Source organism: Lissotriton vulgaris, chromosome 3_1 (genome assembly GCF_964263255.1).
Source record: "Lissotriton vulgaris chromosome 3_1, aLisVul1.2, whole genome shotgun sequence".
In the NCBI taxonomy this organism is placed as follows: Eukaryota; Metazoa; Chordata; class Amphibia; order Caudata; family Salamandridae; genus Lissotriton; species Lissotriton vulgaris.
Genome location: NC_141689.1, coordinates 1,804,554,664 through 1,804,574,012, shown reverse-complemented (window position 1 = coordinate 1,804,574,012; position 19,349 = coordinate 1,804,554,664). Strand labels below are relative to the sequence as shown.

At 48.3% G+C, this 19,349-nt stretch overlaps 1 protein-coding gene across 2 annotated transcripts in view; it reads right to left on the bottom strand.

Moving 5' to 3' along the window:
* The window catches only part of SMARCA5 (SNF2 related chromatin remodeling ATPase 5), a 452,210-nt gene that overhangs the window by 288,667 nt on the left and 144,194 nt on the right, over positions 1–19,349 (bottom strand). For both annotated transcript variants that reach the window (XM_086962238.1, XM_086962239.1), the window contains exons 11-14: positions 13,884–14,110; positions 13,374–13,495; positions 12,707–12,859; positions 9,290–9,422 (exon numbers count right to left, since the gene is read on the bottom strand). In XM_086962238.1, coding sequence (XP_086818364.1) covers positions 9,290–9,422; positions 12,707–12,859; positions 13,374–13,495; positions 13,884–14,110 — 635 coding nt within the window. The remainder of the gene's footprint in view (positions 1–9,289; positions 9,423–12,706; positions 12,860–13,373; positions 13,496–13,883; positions 14,111–19,349) is intronic.

Below are 19,349 nucleotides of genomic sequence, written 5' to 3'. Positions count from 1 at the left end.
ACAGTGTCAAGTCCAGAACCGCTCCGATGAAGGGGGAGCGTCTGAGAGGGACTCCGGTGTGACTTCGGCACGTTGACTGAGAACCCCAGCAAATGCAGGAGGTCGACCGTAGTCTGGAGGTGGGTGACAACCGCCTGGAGCGAGCCCGCTTTCAACAGCCAGTCGTCGAGGTAGGGGAAGACTGACACCACTAACTGGTGCCAATGAGCTGCGACCACCGCCATCACTTTCGTGAACACCCAAGGGGCACTGGTAAGGCCGAAGGGGAGCATGGCAAACTGAAAACGCTCCTGGACTACCGTGAACCGCAGGTAGCGCCGGCAGGACGGGAATATGAAATTAAGCGTCGTGCAAGTCCAACACCACCATCCAGTCTCCAGTGTCCAGGGCAGTCAGGACCTGAGCCAGAGTCAGCATCTTGAACTTCTCCTGCCGGAGGAAGTGATTGATGTCCGGAGGTCCAAGATGGGGCACAAGCCCCCCTTTTCCTTTTTGGGGACCAGAAAGTAGTGAGAACAACCACGCCCTACCTCCTGACCGGGAGCACACTCGATGGCCCCCTTGGCCAGGAGGTCCGTGACTTCCTGACGGAGAAGAGCCAAATGATCCCCCGACATGCGGTGGCAGAGGTGGCATGGCTGGAGGGGAGGACAGAAAGGGGAGCGAATAACCGTGGCAAATTATCTGCAGCACCCACTTGTCCGATGTATTCTCGTGCCAGAGGTAGAGGTGGTGGCGAACCCTGCCACCCACTGGCGTGGGGTGCTGCCTGAAGCTCAGATTAGGAAGGCTTAGAGGTGGCAGCAGCGGGGTGGAGGTGGACTGAGACGCGCGCTGGTTGCCAGACCTGGGCCCCTGCGGAATCCACGGCAGCGCTGAGGCTGGTTCTGCACAGGCATGTTGGAGGAACACGCCCGAGTGCCCCTACCCTAGCCACGAAAGGAACGAAAACCAGGCGTGGTAGGGTTCTTTGTAGAAAGAGCCAACGTCTTGGCCGTAGCCCGGGAGTCTTTAAAGCGCTCCAGGGCGTTATCAGCCTTATCGCCAAAGAGGCGGGAACATTCAAAGGGCATGTCCAAGAGCGAGCCCTGGACATCGGGTGAGAACCCTGTGGAACGCAACCAGGCGTGGCGCCGCAACGCCACCGTCGTGGAATTCATCCTGCCCAATGAATCAGCGGTATCCAAACTGCACCGGATGCCAAACTTTGAGACATCCTTACCCTCTGCAATCGCTTGGGAAAGGACAGCCTGGACCTCCTCAGAACACTGAGGCAAGACCTGGGCCACAGAATCCCACACTGCATGGGAGTAACGACCCAACAAGCAGGCGGTGTTAACCGACCGCAGCCCCAAGCTGGCTGAGGAGAACAATCTCTTGCCAAATTGGTCCAGCCTCTTAGAGTCCTTGTCCGGCGGAGCCGAGGGAAATTCACTCTGCGACCTCGAGGGTTGAATGACCAGGCTCTCAGGCTTGGGGTGAGTGGTCAGGAAGGCGGAATCACCGAGCAATGACGCCTAGCGACGCTTTCATCCACCGGCGCCCCTGTGGCCGGTCTCAACCAAGTGCCCAAAAGAACTTCGGTGAGGGCCTCATTGAAAGGGAGCAGCGGCTCAGACGACGCAGACAACGTCTGGAGAACCTCAGTAAGGAGGTTGGTCTTGAGGGCCACCATTGGGAAGTCGAGATGGAGATCCTCCGCCGCCCGACGGAGCACCACAGTGTAGGAGGCACCCTCCTTCAAGGTAGGCAGAGCCACCGGGCCAGCAGGATCTGGACATGGGACCGCGGGGCTCTAAGGCGTGCCGGCGGTGGCCCAGGGCCTGTAAAGGCAGTCCAAGGCAGCAAGAAACTCTTGCACCTGTTCGAGAGTCGCCAACGGACCCGGGTATAGCGGGTAGGCCTCGGGATTCGACGGCTCCAAAAGGGGCCACAGGGACGGAGCCTTTGTCCCCTCAGGGAAGCGACAGGGGGATATTGGAGAGCGAACGCGCTTCTTAGACTTCTTTTTATGGCGTCGCTTACCGGAATCTGAAGGTGAAGGCGCGAGGAGCGAAAGTTCCGGCCCCGCAAACCGTCCCGGGAACGGCCCCTAGATGCGGAGCGGCGGTGAGAGGAATGCCGGACTTCCAGCAACTTCCGGTGCCGCTCCCGCAGGGCCTTCGGGGCCATGGCTCGACAGTCGCTGTAGTCAAGGTCGGTCTCTAGGCAGTAGAGGCACACGTCATGGGGGTCCGCCACCAACATGTTACGGTGACACAACCCACAAGACTTAAAGCCGGGCATCCCTATGTGCACCCAGAGACAGAAGGGAAGACAAAGTCTCAAAAGAGTAGTCAAAAAATGACTGAGGTACGTGCTAAATCTGTATCTGTGCTTTCAGCGCGGAAAAAGAATTGACGTCAGCGCGCATGGGTGGCGCGCCTAAGTAGTGTCCGTGAAGTCATCTCGGCGCATACGACGCCAGCCACAGACGCAGAGCCGAACAACGCCACCTGATATGCAGGGGTACTGCTAAGCAAAACTTTCCGGATCCAGTCTGACGCCTGGGGATATTCTAAGGTAAGGAATCTATCACTAACGTGTCTCTTTCAGATACTGGTAGGTTTTTCAGGGTGCACCTCTAAGGTGCATGTCATAATTTTATTACTGGCTACAGTACAGATTAATTCAGACATGGTTTTTGATATCAAACACCCCAGGTTTTAGTAAAGTCATCATGTAGCTGGGGAACATAAGGATCAGTGCTCAGTACATATACTTAAGATGGCTTCCATGCTCACTCATAGCATTTAGTAATTGACCTAGACAGCACAGGTGCATAGCTGCTCATGCCAATCTGACCTCTCATATGATATAATCCCCCTGCCTTACGGCTAAAAGGCATGACGTAGAGGTGACTTGCATATATTACATGCAGTGACTTTGGCATGGCACACAGTGAGGGTGTCATCTCTTGGTTTCACATATGGTTTGCGCCTGTATGCAATTTGCATGGGGGTCCCTGAGGGAGGCTTAATACATGCTGCAGCCCTTAGAGACCCTCTTTAGTACCCAGGTATCAGTTGTATCATTATTTGGGATTTATAGGGGTGCTAAAGTACTTGCCAATTGGGGCACAACTGAACAGTTACTTTGTTTTAGGGAAAGAGCACTGGCGCCTGGTTAGGTTTCAGTGCACTGTTGAAAACCAGCACATCGTGGTCCCAATAGGTTCAAAACGTGGGGGAACAACTGCAACAAAATACCAGCTTCCTACATCTATGTCTGAACTCACAACAGGGGCCTGGGACGAGAGGTATGTAGTGACCCTCATTAAGAGCAGCATTCATTTTGAGTGACCACTGTCTGGAACAGTCTCTGCCAGCAAGCAGTACAACAAAAAGGTGTAGCCTCTCCATGGTGCTAGGATTGTAGAAGTCAGAGGAGGAATAGGAAAACGCTACTTACCAGTATGCATCGGTTCTTGGCATGTAGAGCTGCAGAGTTACACTGTGCATAGATCGCCACCTAATGTTGGGCCCGGATGTTTGCAGTTTGTTTTTATCCTGAAAAGTTCTATTTAAGTCACGCGATATGGGACTCCTCCTTTGGACCACATTGCGCATGGGCATCGGCTCTATCCTCAGATTGTTTTTTGCCATTAGGGAAATGATGGAGCTTTGCAAGAAAAGGAAGGATGCCAATGTAAGCTGTATCTAATTAAGATAATACTGGAACAGACAAGGTTAGCCGGGGAGGCGGGTGGGCGTGTGTAACTCTGCAGCTCTACATGCCAAGAACAGATGCACACTGGTAAGTAGTATTTTCTGTTCGAGGCATACGAGCTGCAGATTACACACTGTGCATAGATTGTATAGCAGTACCCACTCTTAGCGGCGACCACCCCTATCTGTTGCAGTAATTTGAAATAATGTTTTGAGGACAGCCTGGCCCACATTAGCTTGTTGTTTGGTTTGCACATCTACACAATAGTGTTTTGTGAATGTGTGTGGTATAGACCATGTAGCTGCTCTGCAGATGTCATCTATGGGAATGTTCCCTAAAAATGCAATTGAAGCCCATATTTTCCTCGTAGAGTGGGCTTTAGGGGGGACAGATAACATACGTTTAGCTTTATGGTAACAAATCTGTAGGCATTTGACAATCCATCTAGCTATCCCAGATTTTGAAACAGGATTACGCTTGTGTGGTGAGAAAGACACAAAAAGTTGTTTGGTCTTACGAAAGGGTTGTGTTTTCTCGATGTAGTATAGCAATGCTCTTGTGACATCTAGGGTATGAAGAGCTCTTTCTGCTACTGTCTGTGGCTGCGAGAAGAAAACTGGCAGTTCCACAGAATGATTGGGGGTGGAAAGGAGAAATGACTTTGGGCAGGAATTTTGGATTAGTACGTAGAACAACCTTATTATGATGCATTTGCAAGAAGAGTTCTTGAATGGCTAGTGTTTGTAGTACACTAACTCTTCCCAGAGAAGTAATAGCTACTAGGAACGCAACCTTCCATGTTAAAAATTGTAATTCACATTTATGTAAGGGTTCGAAGGGGGGGGGTCCCATTAGCCGTGTGAGAACAAGGTTTAAATTCCACACAGGTAAAGGTGGTACTCTGGGAGGAATTATTCTCTTAAAGCCTTTAATAAAGGATTTAATAGCAGGCACTCTGAACAGAGATAGATGCTGTCTGTTTTGCAGATATGCTGCCATTGCAGCTAGATGCAGTCTAATAGACGTGTATGCTAAGTTACATCTTTGGAGGTGCAGTAAGTATCCTATGATGTGTTGGATAGACACGTCTAAGGGTACTACAGACAGTTGTACCAGTGTGGTGTACCACAGTTGTCTGGCCCACGTTGGAGCAACTAGGATGAGGGTCAGAGAATGCTGCTGTAGTGGCATGAGTAGTAGAGGTGGAAAAGCGTATGCAAATCTTTGACCAGTTCATACATATTGCATTGCCTATGGACAGTGGGTGTGGATATCTGGCGGCGAAGCTTGGCATTTGGCGTTTGTGGGTGGCAAAGAGGTCTATCGGAGGTTGTCCCCACATCTGAAAGAATGGTTGAAGAACTTGCGTATGAAGTTCCCATTTGTGGGTCTGGTGTCTGACGACTTAACAGATCTGCTATGGAATTTTGTACACCTGGAACATGCTGGGCTAGAAGGTATATGTTTTGAGGTATAGCCCACCACCATATGTCCGGAGCTAGTTGAGAGAGTTGCAGGGGGCGTGTTCCGCCCTGTTTTTGTATGTAATACATGGCTGTCATGTTGTCCGTGCGGACTAACACAGCTTTGTTTGATACTTGCTTTTGGAAAGCTTTGAGTGCTAGGAATGTAGCTAGTAACTCCAGGTGGTTGATATGGAGTAACTTTTGTTGTGGTGTCCACCTGCCTTGCATGGTGTATTGCAGTAGGTGGGCTCCCCACCCGGAGAGCGATGCGCCTGCTGTCAACTGTTTGGGGAACTGGCTCTAGGAATGGTCGCCCTTTGGAAAGGTTTTTGGTGTTCCTTCACTGCAGAGAGCGAGGAGTCCGGCCGTCTACCATCACTAGGTCTGTTAATTGACCTTGAGCCGGTTTCCATTGACATGCTAAGCACTCTTGTAGAGGACGCATTTGAAGTCTTGCATGGGGGACTATGAAAATGCAAGAGGCCATCATCCCTATAAGCTGCATGAGCACTCGTGCTGGAAGGGAATGTTGTGGCTGAAACTTTTTGCTGGCTATCCTTGCTGGAGTGGGATAAGCTAGCGCTGTTGAGGTGTTTATTGTGGCATCGAGGTACTGTTGTACCTTGGATGGTTGCAGATGAGATTTGGTGTGGTTTATTAGAAACCCCAAGTTGTGGAGCAGTTGGATCGTAGTGCGAGTGTGTTCCACACACTGGTTGTATGAGCTGGCTTTTATGAGCCAGTCGTCCAGCTACGGGAAAACGTGGATGTGCTGTCTCCGTAAATGTGCTGCCACTACTGCTAGACACTTGGTGAATACTCTTGGTGCTGTTGTGACTCCGAATGGGAGTACTTTGAATCGATAGTGATGCCCGACTATTACAAATTTGAGATACTTCCTGTGAGCTTTGTGAATGGGAATGTGGAAGTATGCGTCCTTGAGATCTAGAGTAGCAAGGAAGTGGTTTTGGAACAGGAGAGGAAGGACTTGTTGGAGTGTGACCATGTGAAAGTGGTCTGACTATGTATATGTTTAACGGTCTGAGGTCTAGAATAGGCCTTAGAGAGCCGTCCTTCTTTGGGATAAGAAAGTATAGGGAGTAAACCCCCTTGTTTTGTTGGTGCATAGGAACTGGTTCTATTGCACTTTTTTCTAGCAAAGTAGGACTTCTTGCAGTGATAGATGTTCTTGTGACATGGACGCTATTTGGGGAGTAGATATTAGTTCTAGACAGTAACCTGACTGAATAATTTGTCGCACCCACCTGTCTGATGTGATGTTGTTCCAGGCAGGAAGGAATTGTTGCAGTATTCCCCCACAGGAGTGGAATGTTGGGGGTGAAGGGGAGGAAAGTAATTGGGTAGGGGTGGAGGCAGAGCGGGAGTTGTTGGTTTTGCCTCTGCCTTTGTTGTGGTTACCCCTGTAACCCCCTCTTTGGTAGCCACTAGTGAATGTAGATTGGCTAGGGGTTTTGTAGGAAGTGGAGGGGCTGTCTGAGGAGTAGCCTCTTGTGTTGCCTCTATATGATGAGCGACGAAAAGAGTCTGGGAGGCTCCCACAGATTTTGCTGTGTCTGTCTTTTTTAATTTTTTCTAAAGACACATCGAAATTAGGGCCAAATAAATGAGTCTCAAATGGCTGATTAAGTATGACATTTTGTACCTCAGGTTTAAAACCTGAAATACGTAGCCAGGCAGGTCTACGCAAAAGGGTACTGGTATCGATGGCCCTTGAGGCAGTATCTGCAGCATCTAGGGCACAACGAATGGAAGTATTAGTAATATTTTTACCTTCTTGTATAGTTCATTGGCCCTATTTTTATACTTGTCTGGTAGATGCTGCATTATGGACTCCAGCTCATCATAATGTGCCCTGTCATATCTTGCCAACAGCGCTTGGGTATTGGCAAGGCGCCAAATGTTAGCTGCCTGTGACGCGGTTAAGTTTACCGGAAGCGTCAAGGAGCTTAGATTCTTTATCTGGTGGTGAGGCCTCACCTGACGTTTGTGTATTAGCACATTTACGTGCATTAGATACTACTAAAGAGTCTAGTGGTGCTGGACCTCTAATGTAAACTGGATCTGTAGGGGTAGCTTTGTATTTTTTTTCAATGTGAGGGTTAAGGACCCAAGTCATGACTGGATCTTTAAAAACCTCTGTTGCGTGCTTGATGACACCTTTAAGCATTGGTAAAATGGCTGTAGACCTTTGTGTATTATCAAAAGTGTCTAATAGGAAATCTTCCTCCACAGTATCTTTGTGCAAGTCAACCCCATGGTACTGGGCAGCTCTTTGGACTAGTAGGTTAAAACCTATAGTGTCCTCTGGTGGGGAAGGTCTGGAAGGATATACATAGTCTTGTGGGACGTAAGGTACATCAGGGGTGTTCTAATCATCCCGTGGATTAAGTGACTGAGGGGGGGGGCTATTGGTCTCTGCTGGGTCATGTGCACCCTCACCTGTGCCATCAGAGTGTGCATCTACATCACCATCTGGATTACTGGATGGTGGAGGGGAATGATGTGGTGGAGGAGGTGTAGGAGGAGGAATAGTATGGGGGGGGGGGGGTGGGGTTGGAGAAGGGACCCTTAATGGAGAGATTGCAATGTCTCTTCTTTGGAGGAGGAAAAGGTGCAGGCACCTCTAGTGGTCTTTTCTTGGAGCTAAGAGCTAGTTGGGCAGTCTTAGCATCCTTTACAAGAGTTTTTTTAGTAGGATCTGGTGTAAAAAGTTCCTCTGGGTAGGACAGATCCTTCGGCGTCGTAGTTTTTGGTTACGGAGGTTTTTTCGGCATCGAGTCGGTAGCTGGTCTAGGGTCTTTTGGCTTAGCCTTAGAGTTATGACCTTTTGAAAGGTCTTTTACCGCAACGTGTTTTTTCGGGTTCCAGGTGTTTTTTTTTCGGCTCCGAAACGTGCGAGTCGGGACCTTTGGCGGTTTTTTACTTGGCTCATAGTGCGGTTTGGCATCGATCACCCGCTGGCAGTCTTCGGCGCAGAGTGCTAAGGTGGCTTTTTTGGTGTTCGTGTGGGATCGGCACGGAAATAGGCTGACTCTAGCCCAAGCCGCCTGAAGGCTTAGTGGGCTTCTTTGCCGGGCCCGAAGGCGGGGCGTGGGAAGCAGTCTCTCGGCGTGCACCCGGGCCCGAAGAGGAGGGTGTGACTGAAGCCTTTTTTGAGGGTGTCAAGGAAGAGTTGGGGTCGACGGTCTTACTTACGACCCGTTGAGCTGGAGTGATGTCCTCGACTGAGTCTTCGGCATCAGAGGAGCTGGCACTTTCTTCGGCGTGCTGGTGTTCTGGCACAGACGCCCTCTTCAAAGATGTTGTCAGGAATCTAAGCGGACGAGCGAGCCATTGTTCTTCGAGCTAGTCGGTTCGAATCGTCTTTTTGGAGGGGAAAGAGACACAAGCGGAACACTCTTTGGCCTCGTGCTCCGGTGAGAGGCAAAGGTTGCACACCTCATGTAGATCTGTGTGGGGAAACTTCGACCCATATCGAGGACACTTCTTGAATGGCGTCCTTTCCATGAGCCAGAGAGCAAGGCCTAGGTAGGCCCGAAGGCCTTCGTCGACGACCGGAATCGAAGACTTCGAAGTGGTGAAGAATCGCGTCGATGTGGAGCGCGATCGAAATACCTCGAACTGGGTGAGGATTGTGCGCTGAAGGAAATTTGGTTCCATACCGGAGCGCAGGAAACACATCTGAGCCCGATGGTGGAAAAAAACAATCTGAAGATGGAGCAGATGCCCATGCGCAATGTGGTTGAAAGGAGGAGTCACCTATCTCGTGACTTCCAAAGAACTTTTCAGGACAAGAACAAACTGCAAACATCCAGGCCCAACACTAGGTGGCGATCTATGCACAGTGTGTAATCTGCAGCTCATATGCCTCAAACACATAGATCAGGACAGAACAAACATACAAAAAATTACAGCACAACTCTTCCAAGCTGCACAGAGGACTTCTGATAAAAAAAGCTCTTAAACTATAGCAGCTGTCATGCAAACATTAAAAGCATCTCAAACACTGAATAAACATTTGAGCATTCTAAAACAGGTACCTGCTGTTATGATGTACAAATGTTGTTTCCAAACTTAAGTCAAGCACATCTTACCCTGCTGAATAACTATTGAATCGAGACGAAGTTTCATTTCAGCACGCTCCACTATTCTTTCCTCCACAGTATTGTCTGTGATAAAGCGAAAAACTCGAACAGTCTTGGTTTGCCCAATCCTGTGGGCACGATCCTAGAGAGGAGGTAAATCACCAACAGAAAAACATGTGACAAATGGTCAGGAAATGGGCTCAAAATTTAAATACCTGCAACATCATACATTTTAATTTTATATTAAAGGAAATAACAATTGTATCTAACATAGGAAAGACAACGGGACTAACAGGGAATTCACTGTGAATATGTATTTTTTGAAATAGCCGAATTTATTGGGACAATTTAAACCATGACAATTCAAGTCTAAAAAGAAAAAAGGTCTTGGAGAATCTAGTAACAAGGAAAAAGTTTATTATACAGATTTTCAGATAAACTCAGAATTCATAGGGTCCTAAAATGTAGTTATGCAACGGCTATAGAAAGATTGGACTCAAACAGGGACCGATCTGTCCTTGGGTATCACAAGGAGACAGATTTTAAGAGCCCATTGAGAAACTTGGCCAGAATACATTAAGTTTGAAAGGCAGAAAACCAGTTTTTTGGTATATGTTATGTTATGTTATGTGTTTTGTTGAGCGCGGCAGCTGCCCCAGCAACGGGGCGTCCCGGCGCTAAGAACCATAGCACAACCAACTGAGGAGGGGGAGGGGAGAGAGGAGACTACAGAGGTGGAAAGAGGTGAGCTTTTATTGCTTTGCGAAAGGCGGACAGGTTATCGAGGCAGCGGATGTGGAGGAGCCGGGAGTTCCATAATTTAGCTCCCATTAGTCTGAAGGAGCGGCCCCCGACACGGCAGAGCTTCGTGCGAGGGACCACTACTAAGTGTTGACCCAGGGAGCGAAGTTTGCGTTGGGGGGTGTAGGGTGTTAACAGCGATCGGAGAAGTTCTGGGCCATCAGTTTTAAGGATTTTAAAAGCGATGGTAAGGGCCTTAAACTGGATGCGAGCTTCCATAGGCAGCCAGTGGAGCCTCTGTAAGGTGGTTCTCGACGAGCATCTTCTGGGCAGGCCTACAATTGCCCTGGCCGCTGAGTTCTGAATTCGCTGGAATCTATTAGTCTCGGCTTTGTTAGCTCCTAAAAGGACGCTCGCATAGTCCAGCCGGGCAAGAATGGTGGATTGGACAATAAGCTGCCGTGTTTTGGGGTCAAAGAAGCCTAAGATGGAATTAAGGCTTCTCAGCAATCCAGTGCATGTGGCTGCAACTTTTTTTGTATGCGTTTGGAAATTCAGTGCGGAGTCCAACCATACTCCTAGGTTTTTCACCAGGGATTTGGGAGGGGGGTGGGACCCAACAAGGGGGGCCACCAATGATCGTTCCAACCGCTGGTGTTCTTGCCCAAGAGTAACACCTCGGTTTTTCCTGCATTCAGTTGTAGACAGTTTGCAGTCATCCAATTGGCGACTGCAGCTAACCCATCCCTAAATCTTGTGGCAGTGGCAGAGGGCAACTCCGTGAGGGTGATTACCAGCTGGGTGTCGTCGGCATACGACACCAGCGTGAGGTCCCATTCTTTGGCCACTGCCGCAAGAGGTTGCATATACACATTAAAAAGGGATGGGCTGAGGGCAGAGCCCTGAGGGACTCCTTGGCCGATCGCATGAGATTGGGAAATAAAAGGGGGGGCGGACACGCGAAAGGATCTGCTCGTGAGGAACGACCGAAACCATTCTAGTGCCAGCTCACTGATCCCAGTGCTTTCCAGGCGGCTCAGTAGGATATCATGGGAAACCGTGTCGAATGCTGCGCTGAGATCGAGCAATATCAGCGCAGCACTCTGACCGGTGTCCATAATCCTCCGAAGGTGTTCTGTGGTGGAAAGAAGGGCGGACTCCGTACTATGTCCGGGCCTGAACCCGTGTTGGGAGGGGTCCAAGATGTTATTTTTGGCCAGATGGTTAGTAAGTACGGTGTTCGCATGGGCTTCAGCTAATTTAGACACCCAAGGGAGCAGTGAAACAGGCCTATAGTTTTCCGGCTTTGCTGGGTCTAGCGTAGGTTTTTTAATTATGGGGGTAACCCAGGCCTGTTTCCAACATATAGGTACTGTGGCTGATGAAAAAGAAAGATTAAGGAGTGTGGCCAAAGAAGGGAGGAAGAAGTCCAGCGCTTCAAGAAAGTGGGCTGGTCTGAGGGGGCACCCGATTTCACCCTTCTGCAGATTATTGCTAGGTCTTTAAGAGAGATAGCTGGTAGATAGGTGAGCTTGGAGCCTTTGAGAGAAAGATAGGGAGAGCCGGTGCAATCAGAAGGGATATGTGAGAAGGTATTGTAAATCTCTCACTTTTTCTGTGAAGAAGGTGGCGAGGTCATCGCACTGCTGAGTAGAAGAAATACACGAGGCAGGATTGCCACCGTTTTGTAATTTTTGCACCAATTTAAAAAAAAAATCGTGGGGTTGGGGCTGGAATCAATTTCCTTGGCATAAAAGGAAGCACGAGCCGTGCGTATAGCTTTAGGATATATCTTGAGTGTGGCCAAATAATATGCTTTATCCTTGTCCCTGTAATCTTTCCTCCAATGACGTTCCGCTCTTTTGCATTTCTTTCTCAGAATTTTCAAGTTTTCATCATACCACGGGTTAGAGCGGGTGCTCCGCCCTCTAGTCCACTTGGCTGGTATGATAGTATTGAGTCCTTTGATGATCCACTTCTGAAAAGCAGCGTATGACATATTGATGTCACTTGTGATTTCCAGGTTGAATTCACCTAGACTGGCAGGGAAGTCCATATCATGGAGTTTGTGCCAGGGCCATTTAAGGCGGGAAGCGCCCTTTTGGGTTGAATGGCGGCCATAATCACAAAAGTGACAAGAAAATGGTCAGTCCATCCCATAGGTTTAGGAGGATCTGCTTTGGCTTCTAAAATATTAGTAAAAACCGGGTCGAGTAGGTGACCAGCAGAGTGAGTAGGGGATAGTATAAGAGGGGTCAGCTGCAAGGCTGTCAGGTCTGCTAGTAGATTACTAATGGTCGGATCCGATGTTTCCATCTACAATAGTCATTGCTTTAAATTAAATCCTAGAGCCAATTATGGTATTCTAGGCCTACAGGTAGAGCAAAGTGAGGCATTAATGCCTCAATCATTTCATGAAAGGGCACAGGGGAAATGGAAACAAAGGTACTAGTGTTGCCACAAACCCTACAGCTATGGATTATTAAACTACTTTTATTCTTCTGCTATACGCAGAGGTTTGGGTGCGTTTCCAACTCATTCACTGCATGTGGCCTAGATATTCTAAAAAAGCCTATGAAATCACCTTGGTTGTGTGTTTGGATCAGAGTTTATACCATGATCAAAAGCCAAGCTCTGAAAAGACTTAGCTTACCGACCAGGCAAGCACTGCATGTGGGCACTCACCATTGCCTGAAGATCAACCTGAGGATTCCAATCTGAATCATACATAATAACAACATCAGCAGTAGCAAGATTAATTCCAAGTCCACCCGCTCGAGTGCTCAGCATAAAGATGAACTTTGTGCTGTTTGGTGAATTGTAGGCATTGATCGATTCCTGTAAAAAAAAAAACAAAAAAAAAAAAACAAAAAAAAGATAAAAAGAACCATATCAGTATTCCAAGCATTTGCAAATTCTTCAAAACAAACGAGCACCTCTTTACATCACATTTTCAATTAGTTGATACAGCAGAACAGAGGTAAGTGACAGACAAAACCTCCTCCAATAAGAGACAAAATATTCTGTTACGGCAAATACTGGAACAGTTCTTGATTGGGGGGGGGGGGGGGGGGGGTGTTTGCTGGGGTGGGTTTAAGGATCCACGTTTCCACTCAAAGCTCAGACAGTACTCAAATTTTAACCGGACAGAATACTGCAGTCTGCAAATACTAAACGTTCTTCCCAACATAGACAGCAAAAGTAAAGACTTATTCTTAACAGTTCACCAGCAGAATAGAGAAACCAGAAAAAATCCAAATACATATGCCACACCAACAAGCTCCTTAGTTCATATATTAAAATTCTCAGAATGCAATCTTGCAGCAAACTGTGGCACACCAGCTACACTCACTTGTCGTTCTTCATGAGGAGTTTGTCCATCAAGCCGACAATATTCATAGTTTCGCCACATGCAGTAATCTTCCAGGATGTCCAGCACCCTAGTCATCTGGCTAAATATCAGGACGCGAGAGTCTTAAAGACAAAGTGAAACAACACCTGTAACAAAGAACTCAGACACAAAAAGCAAATACACAGAATTAAAATGTTCTTTAAAAATGAAAAAGGCAAATGAGAACATGAAAAAGGCAAATGAGAACACAAAATAAAAATGAGTGCACAATACAATCTACTAGAGTTTCACACAATATTTGAGGTTTTGCAAACAACCCCATATTCAAGTCCTAAACCTGTATCCTAAAACACGCCTATTTCTCTTCCACATACCACCATCCCCTGCCCCACACTGCCTCGCATACTCTCCCCTTCATCCATTCATATAACACACACAGTTTTCTACTGTACAGACAAGAAGCAGTGGTGTCTTTCAGTAAAGTGATTTTGTACAGGTATTTCAACTTACTTTGCTCTTTGACTTTTGGTAGCAGTTTATCTAGCACCACCATTTTGCCTCCGTTCGTAACCAAGTGCATGTCTGTTGTGTATGGAGGGCCAGGCTCAGCACCATCGAAGAGGTATGGATGGTTGCAGCATTTTCGAAGTTGCATCAAAATATTCAACAGTCTCATTTTATCAGTCTTGCCTGAAGAGTTCAAGATGTCTATATCCTTCATTAAAATCTTTGTGTACCTGTGGAATAGTAACCATTTAAGAGTGTCACTTTTCAAATTAACAGAAATTAACCATATAAGAGTTGCCTTGTCTGTAGTTCAAACGATCTTCAATCAGCAACTAGTAATTATGGCCTTTTAGTGACTTAAGACTGGACAAAAATCTGAAGGGAAGAGAAATCCAAATGTATATTGAACAGAGTTAGTCAATCACAATTCGTGAGAAAGTGGCTCTATATATACTTGACAATAATGAAGTACAGTGTGTATAGAGTCCACAAACCCCAAAGGTTAAAGCCAGGACTGACCTTACTCTCAAAAGTGGTAGCTTGGTCAAGCAGTAAGGCAGTACCAGAGGGCAGTGCAAAGCATTTATTGTACACAGTCAGCAAAGGATTTCAGACACAAAGAATAAACTCCAAGCCAATGGTTTTTATATCCAAAGATATAGTTGTTTTATTTTTAGAACCAATAGGCATAAAAATAAAGTTTGTGAATTGGAGTTTCTGAAGTCTACTCAAGTCTAGACACTTTAGCATTGAGCTCAATGGATTGTTACCATAAAAGTACAGTTGATTACAGTACAGATTACTTTAGTAGTTCCAGGACTAGATCCTAGATTCAGTCCTGGGGTCTAAGCTGAAACCAGATTAGCAAAATCGTTTTAGTTACTGTGGTGAATTTTCATGAATATAAAGCGGTTTTAAAAGTTCACACTTACGAAACGTTTACATGACAATCTGGCAATGTTATTCAATGGGAGAAAATTCAGGTTGCAGGTAAAGTATGATCGCGTTACTTTTGTAATCCAGTTCGGGGGTTCTAGGGCCAGCACTGGGGTCTGAACTTAAAACAGGTAGATAATTGCATTTCAGTATTTTGTATGATTTTTAAAGAATATTTCAAGTTTTCAAAAGTAGACAGAAGAAATTTCATAGAAAAGCAGACAATGGGTTCCTATGGAGAAAATACAGATTACTAGTAAACCCGGTCAGGATTACTTTTGTGATTCAGTACTGGGCTGCAAGGTACAGTACTGGCTTCTCTCCTGCTCGCAGGTGAGTACTTCGGAATTCGGACTTCGGCTGATTTTATATGAATATTTGCAGTTTTCAAAACTTCACACTTGGAAAAGTTTCGAGTCAAAATGGGTTATGTTATCCAATGGCAGGTAAGTGAGTCATCGGTCTCCAGGTGAGTACTTGGTTGGTGAAGTGAAGGTTCCGGATATAGACTCCGGGGTCCCCCAGAGTCAGGTAAGTACAGTCTGTTCCGCCCCAGCAGCGCAGGGCGGGCGCAGAGGTAGGTAGGCCCAATGATATCCAATGAGGGAAAGGGGGCCTTCGGTTGGTGGCTGCTGGCTAGCAGGCCACAAGGCTGTGTGAGCTGGGCTCCTGGTCACTTTCTCAGGGCAAGGGGGGGGGCGAGGGGGGGGGAGTAGGATAGGACAAAGGTGGCACTGCCAGCGGCACTCGGGCGGCTGGGTGCAGGGTGCTCTTGAGCCGTCGGGCACTCAATGTTATCCAATGGTAAAGGTAAAAAAGGAACAAAGGCTGCAGGCTCTGGGACGGAGACTCTCCAGGGGCGACCAGCACTTCAAGAGGTAAGTTGGGATCTTGGAACACAGGTAGGTACCCCAAAGGGAGGCACAGGGGGCTGTAGGGCGCCGGGTGCAGGGGTGTCTTTGGGTGTCGGAAAAGCTTACCCTCGGTTGGTCGCGGTTCGGGTGGCCCCTGGTTCTGAGTCTGCAGGCGTAGTCTGGTTCGTCGAGGAGGGTCTTTGGGCACTGGACTTCATGTCCCAGTCGCCGGGGGGACGTCCTCGTGGTCTTAGTTCGGTGGGGCCCGGCGGGTGCAGAGTGGGCTGGTCCGGAGCTTCCTGATTGGCACCAGGTGGGTTGTTGCAGCAGAGCGTCTGCTGATGGGAGTCCCAGTCTTTAAAAGGGTCAAGGCAGGCAGGTCCTCTGGGTGTCCCAAGGTTGCTGTCCGCGGGAGTCGCCGGGATTAGGCAGGAGCAGGTTCCAGGATCGACAGGCCGGTAGGGCTGGGGCCAAGTCAGTTGTTGTCATTATGTTAGCAGCTGCACGGCGGGTCTTCTTCTTGATCTTCCTTCTTTGCTGATCGGGATCTGAGGGAGGGGGGAAGGTTCAGGGAGCCCCTAAATACTGAATTTAGGGGTGTTACAGGTAGGGCAAGGTCAGGGACCAATGGGTCCCTGTCCTGCGGCGAGTACACCCCCTAGCCTGCACTTCTGTGGGATGGGGGCAGGAGCCTAGCTGGGATTGGGCAGGGCTCCCCATCTACAAGATGGCCGGAGCCCGGGTCGTGCTTCACCTAGTCTCCCCCACCTGAGGGTTGGGGTTGGCACAGGCTGGCACACACCCCTACCTGACATCGTTTTTCCCGCCTGTCTTCCCGCCAGAGTGGGGATTCGAACTGGTCGGGCCAGTTGCTGGGTACAGCAAATGGTCTGGAGAAGCTCACAAGATGCGGCATGCCTTTGAAGCTTCCCCCTGCCCATCCTGGGGGAGAAGACCTAGCACCTCGCCCAGGATGTGCATTGTTGCAGGCCCAGGAGAGCAGGGGCTCCCCAGCAAGGGGTCCAGCAACATGTCTGCTGTGTGGCAGCCTCTGCAGCCACTCAGCCCATACGTGGATTGTAGGTTAGGGTTTCAGAGGGCATCTCTAAGATCTAGGATCTCCAAGATGCCCTCTGGTGCATTTTTCATTAAATCTCACACTGGCATCAGTGCGGGTTTAATGTGCTGAGAAGTTAGATACCAAACTTGTCAGTCTTCAGTGTAGCCATTATGGTGCTGTGAAGTTTGTAATGACAACCTCCCAGCACCATATACTCTGAATGGCATCAATGCACTTACAGTGCCCAGGAATGGCCCTGCGTACTGTAGGGGCACAGGGCTCGTGCACCTGTGCCCACACCTCTGGAATAGGGCACTCCGCTAGAGGGGTGATGAGTATGCTAGGGCAGTGGGTTCTGTGGGCATGGCACTCTTGGTTTAGTTCTGTACTTAGGCACTCAGCCTGCAAAGGCAGTGTGTGGGTGCCAGGGTACAGGGCACCTGAGGGTGGCACAATAAGTGCTGCAGCCCTCAGGGGTCTTCTCTAGTCACCATGCCCTGGGTACCTAGGGTATCATTGACTAGGGGCTGACAGGTGGCCAGAGATGCCAATTGGGCTTTTAGTTTCAGCACAGTTTTAGGGAAGGAACACAGGCCCTACCTGGTTGGCAGGCACCCAGGGCACACTCAGTCAAAGCACATCAGCAGTTCAGGAAGAAGTGGGGGCATACCAAGGCAAGAAAGATGGCACTTTCTCACACAATGTAAGCGTTGAAGAAAAGAAATGCAAAAATTCTACTTGAGAGTGATGGCATCAGCAGTTAGGAGATGGTGGGGCGTGGGGAAACTGAACTGCTGCAACACAACATCAAGTAACCTGGAAAAAATTATTTCCAAGCCTGCTGAAATTAGGAGACTAATCTACTGGATATGGTGGTCCCTATTTCCAGGGTTAGGGAACAATTTTTCTTTCTAAGCAGTACAAGTCAGTCAAAGGATTTCGGACTTAATCGAAGAGGCATACTTTTGGATTTTCTGGAATATGGAGTGCAGTCTATATAGATAGCAAAAGACAAAATACTTGGGAGACCTAGGAAAGAGGTTACCTTCACTTGCACCCAGGAATCCACTGTAGGTCATATGTGATCGGTTCAAGAGCTACCAACTCTATTGCATTACAGTTGGATAACCCATTTATTATGTTTGTGACCTTGCACTAGACAACAGTAAGGGACATGAAACTCGATGTATGGCCTGTGCTGTATCTTCAGTGAACAGAACTTTAATACTGAAGCTAAAAAAAGTAGTTAAAATAAGTCTGTATAGACGTAATGGTGCCACTAAGACTCATGGAGGAATTGGGGAAGTCGTTGGACCACCAGACTTGTGAAACACTTGAATTGTTGGTAGCCAAACAGGTCATTGCTAGACACTAGAGCGCTGAAAGGGCGCTCTCGTAGGAATGGACTCAAGGTACAGACCATAAATCAAGGGGCTGTATGCAGAAATATTACATGGTGAGACAGGAGATGGAATTTCTAATAGGACTTTGTACGGTTATATAGAATATACATCAATATAACTGTCCTTGAGGTAGTGATATGGAACCTGATGTGCACTGCTAGTGTACTTTTTACTAAACTGTTATAATCCCATAAACTGTGTTGGAAAAAATAAATATAGACCCAGTAAACAAGATATTAGCCCCAAAAGGTGCAGAGATTAGGGCCAAGAGTTACATCAATGCAAAACTACAACATTTAGGTCTGGCAAAAAGTCCACAACATACAAGGCATGGTCCCATTTGGACTCTTTCATTGCACCCAACTGCATTCTGCAGGCTCGGTCTAATACAGGGCTTGACAAACGCAACGGGAAACAGCCGTTACAACGCAACTACTACAACGCACACCGTTACAACGCACACCATTACAACGCATGATCCTTTACAACGCATGATATTGCATAGCAGATGCTATTACAACGCATGCCTTTACAACGTAAGTATTACTAACTGGTCCAAGATGGCCACCGGAGCAGGAGCCTGCTAAGAGCTCCTGGTGCCTGGGATCCCTCTTGTTGGATTTATCCCTGTCAGCGCCCACTGCTCCGTGGAACCGAATTAGTGAGTGTAACAGGATTGCAACCAGCATCTTTTATTTGTTCATACCTTGTCCGGTGGAAGGTTGGAGCCACCCGTCTCAGCCTGGGTCAGCTGGAGACATCTCCACTCTCAACGGACGTCTGCTGAACATTGGAATCGGATGTCCCGAGCCTGCGGAGGGTCGGCGCTCTAAAGCTCTGCTCTGAAGCTCCTCCGGCACCGGATTGTGATCACGTGAAGGGCTCTTGCCCCCGACGAGTCTCGTGCCCACGGTGGGTTGTGGAGCGATCTGAAGCTCACCCCCTCCCCCACCCCTGCATCGGAGCTGTGGATCTGTTGATGGGCTCCTGCGCCCGACGAGCCTTGAGCCTTCGGAGGGTCGGCGATCCGAAGCCTTGGAGAGCAAGCGGATGCCCGTAGTTGGTGACAAGCGACGGATATTTGACTAACAAAGAAGAAAAACAGCAGACACGGCGTGCGTTCCACCGAACCACGCAACATTAAAAAATGGCCGCCGCAGTGGAACGCAAACCTTTGAAGCTGGGAAACAACCTCGTGATACTTCGAAGACTCTTC